The following is a 2,448-nucleotide window of genomic DNA, read 5'->3' on the forward strand; positions in this document are numbered from 1 at the left end:
CCTCCCCGGTTTTTATTTTTGCAGGTGAGTCGAGGCTTTTATAGCCTCGACGAAACACTCCTCGGACCGGTCACAGAAGGGTTTCTCGGTGAGTCACCATAGCTATGGTGGTGACTCACCATAGAGCTCGACGTGGGGTGATGATGAGGCGTTTCTAGAGGCTTCTTTGAGACGGCGGTGTCGTGGCTACAGCGGGGTGGAACACCTGGTAGAGGCGTCGGCTGCTGCTGGAGACTATTGGAATCATCAGAGGCGGCTGAAAGCTGAACCGTTGGCTGGGGCAGTTGGGATTTTTAGAAAACCCTAAAAAGGTTAGGGTTTCTCGATCTGGGCCACCAAGTTTATAATTGGGCCTCGATTTTGGGCTTGTAATAATATATTTAATAATAATAATAATAATAATAATTATAATAATAATTTTAATAATAATAATAAAAACAAAAATGGAAAAAAAAATTAGTGTTTACACGTGGCACCTTAGCTCCTAATGCCAAGTGGGCAAAGGCCCCTCACCTTTTGATGGTATCATCAATCTGACGTCACCTTTATTGAAAACTTTATTTTTGACCCGGCCGCCATGCCCCTGTCTCATCTGCTCCAATAATGTTGTTTTAGAACCCCCTTTGCATTTTGCAGTCTTCTAATGTCACCCCCGGCCTCTTTGTAGCCTTTTCACCACCCTCATTTCCCCGTATATATATTTCAAAATGTTTCTCCTATGAACTCAACTCAGCACACAGAGAAATTCAAACTGATCAATGGATTCTTCATATTTCCAATGCCCATATTCTCAATTCTCCCCTCAATCAATTTCTTCCCTTGTTTCTCAAGAAACATTCAATCAATCCCTTCCTTTCAATGAAAACGACTCTCAAGAGATGATTCTCCTCGGAGTTCTAAACCAAGCAGACCCAGAAAGGTCATCTGAAACAAACCCTAGAGACGATGAAGTGAGCTCAAAAGCTAAAAACGAAGCCAAAATCTCATACAGAGGAGTTAGAAGGAGGCCTTGGGGGAAATATGCGGCGGAGATAAGGGATTCGACGAGGAAAGGAGTGAGGGTTTGGCTCGGAACCTTCGATACCGCCGAGGCAGCTGCTTTAGCATACGATCGAGCTGCATTGACAATGCGAGGTTCCATGGCTATACTTAATTTCCCAATGGACAAAGTGTATCGGTCGCTTCAAGAAATGAACTATGGATTCGAAGAAGGGTGTTCGCCTGTTTTGGCAATGAAGAAAAGACACTCCTTGAAGAACAAGGGAAGGGTAGTGAAGAAGAAGGTGAAGAGAGAAAACATGGTGGTTTTTGAGGATTTAGGAGCCGATTACTTGGAACAACTTCTTAGCTTATCTGATGCTTCTACTCTTTTTAGTAATTTTGGTTTTTGAAATAAAAAAATATGTTTATATCATTTTTTGTTAATAATCTGTACAAATGAAACTTACTGTAAGAAGAACAAAGAGATTGCACAAAAATGTATGCTGACATTGAACAAATGATAATTTAATTATTACAGTAATTAATAAAAAAAATTGTATAATTAGTGTATTTTATTGTATGATCGGATAAAATATGAATAGGGTAAATTCTACTTTCGGATTATCCGAAAATCCGATTAAAACTGAGCCTTCAAATCATATTATTACCCAAAATATAATTAATCTATTAACCCTGCCCTTAATTTTAATTTTCTAAAGTTCTCATCCTTCCTCGAGTTCCATACAGTAGCTTTGCTAGTTTTCAACAAACTAGCATTATGTTAGTTAGAATAAAGCATTATTTAAAGTTAAAATTTATTCAACAAACTAATTGAATTAAGTTTCGAATTTGAATGAAACCATTCAACTGAATTTGAAAAAAAAAAACCCTATATAATAAAATTGAAGTCAAACCATTAATGAGAACAGTACACTAATTAACTTTAGATAGGCATGATTTAAAACCTTTATATCAACCATTAGTTTAGCACTAAAAAAGTAGCATCCCATTGTTAATTATTAGCTAATCAAATAATACAAAGCTATATGAATTATCATCAACCTATCCACTATTATAATTTAATTGAGGATCATTATCCATAGAGTTGACAATATTACTTGGCGCTGGAGGCTCAATTTCAGGCCAACCATCTTAAGACAAAGACTGATCATAAATTAATATTTATTATCATTAATGTAAAGTGGAACTTACTCTAAGCCGAAACATGAATTTGGACTACATCTACAATCCATTGAATTCGAAATTCGGACACTTTGTACTTCAAAATATACGTATATGCTTGTAGACATTCTCACGTATGGATGCCAAAAACTGGATACAAAGATGATATCAAAGGAGCAAAAGAAAATCGAGAAAGGCAATATCAAAGGGGCATTGGGCCTATCTGTTGCTTAGGCCTACTCGGCCTTTTTGTAAGTTGTAACTATACTCTTTCCTTTCAGGACT

At 37.0% G+C, this 2,448-nt stretch overlaps 1 protein-coding gene across 1 annotated transcript; it reads left to right on the top strand.

Moving 5' to 3' along the window:
- The first annotated feature begins 726 nt into the window (after positions 1-726).
- LOC120193387 (ethylene-responsive transcription factor 1B-like) lies at positions 727-1,391 on the top strand. The gene has a single exon (XM_039195899.1). It carries the CDS (start codon positions 759-761, stop codon positions 1,389-1,391), a length of 633 nt encoding a protein of 210 aa, XP_039051830.1. The 5' UTR covers positions 727-758.
- The last annotated feature ends 1,057 nt before the right edge of the window (positions 1,392-2,448 follow it).

The sequence above is a fragment of the Hibiscus syriacus genome, unplaced genomic scaffold, assembly GCF_006381635.1.
Source record: "Hibiscus syriacus cultivar Baekdansim isolate YM2019G1 unplaced genomic scaffold, ASM638163v2 tig00004355_pilon, whole genome shotgun sequence".
Classification (NCBI taxonomy): domain Eukaryota; kingdom Viridiplantae; phylum Streptophyta; class Magnoliopsida; order Malvales; family Malvaceae; genus Hibiscus; species Hibiscus syriacus.

Excerpts from the sequence above, each read along its gene's own strand:
- LOC120193387 (XM_039195899.1), top strand. The coding sequence starts at position 759 with ATGGATTCTTCATATTTCCAATGCCCATATTCTCAATTCTCCCCTCAA.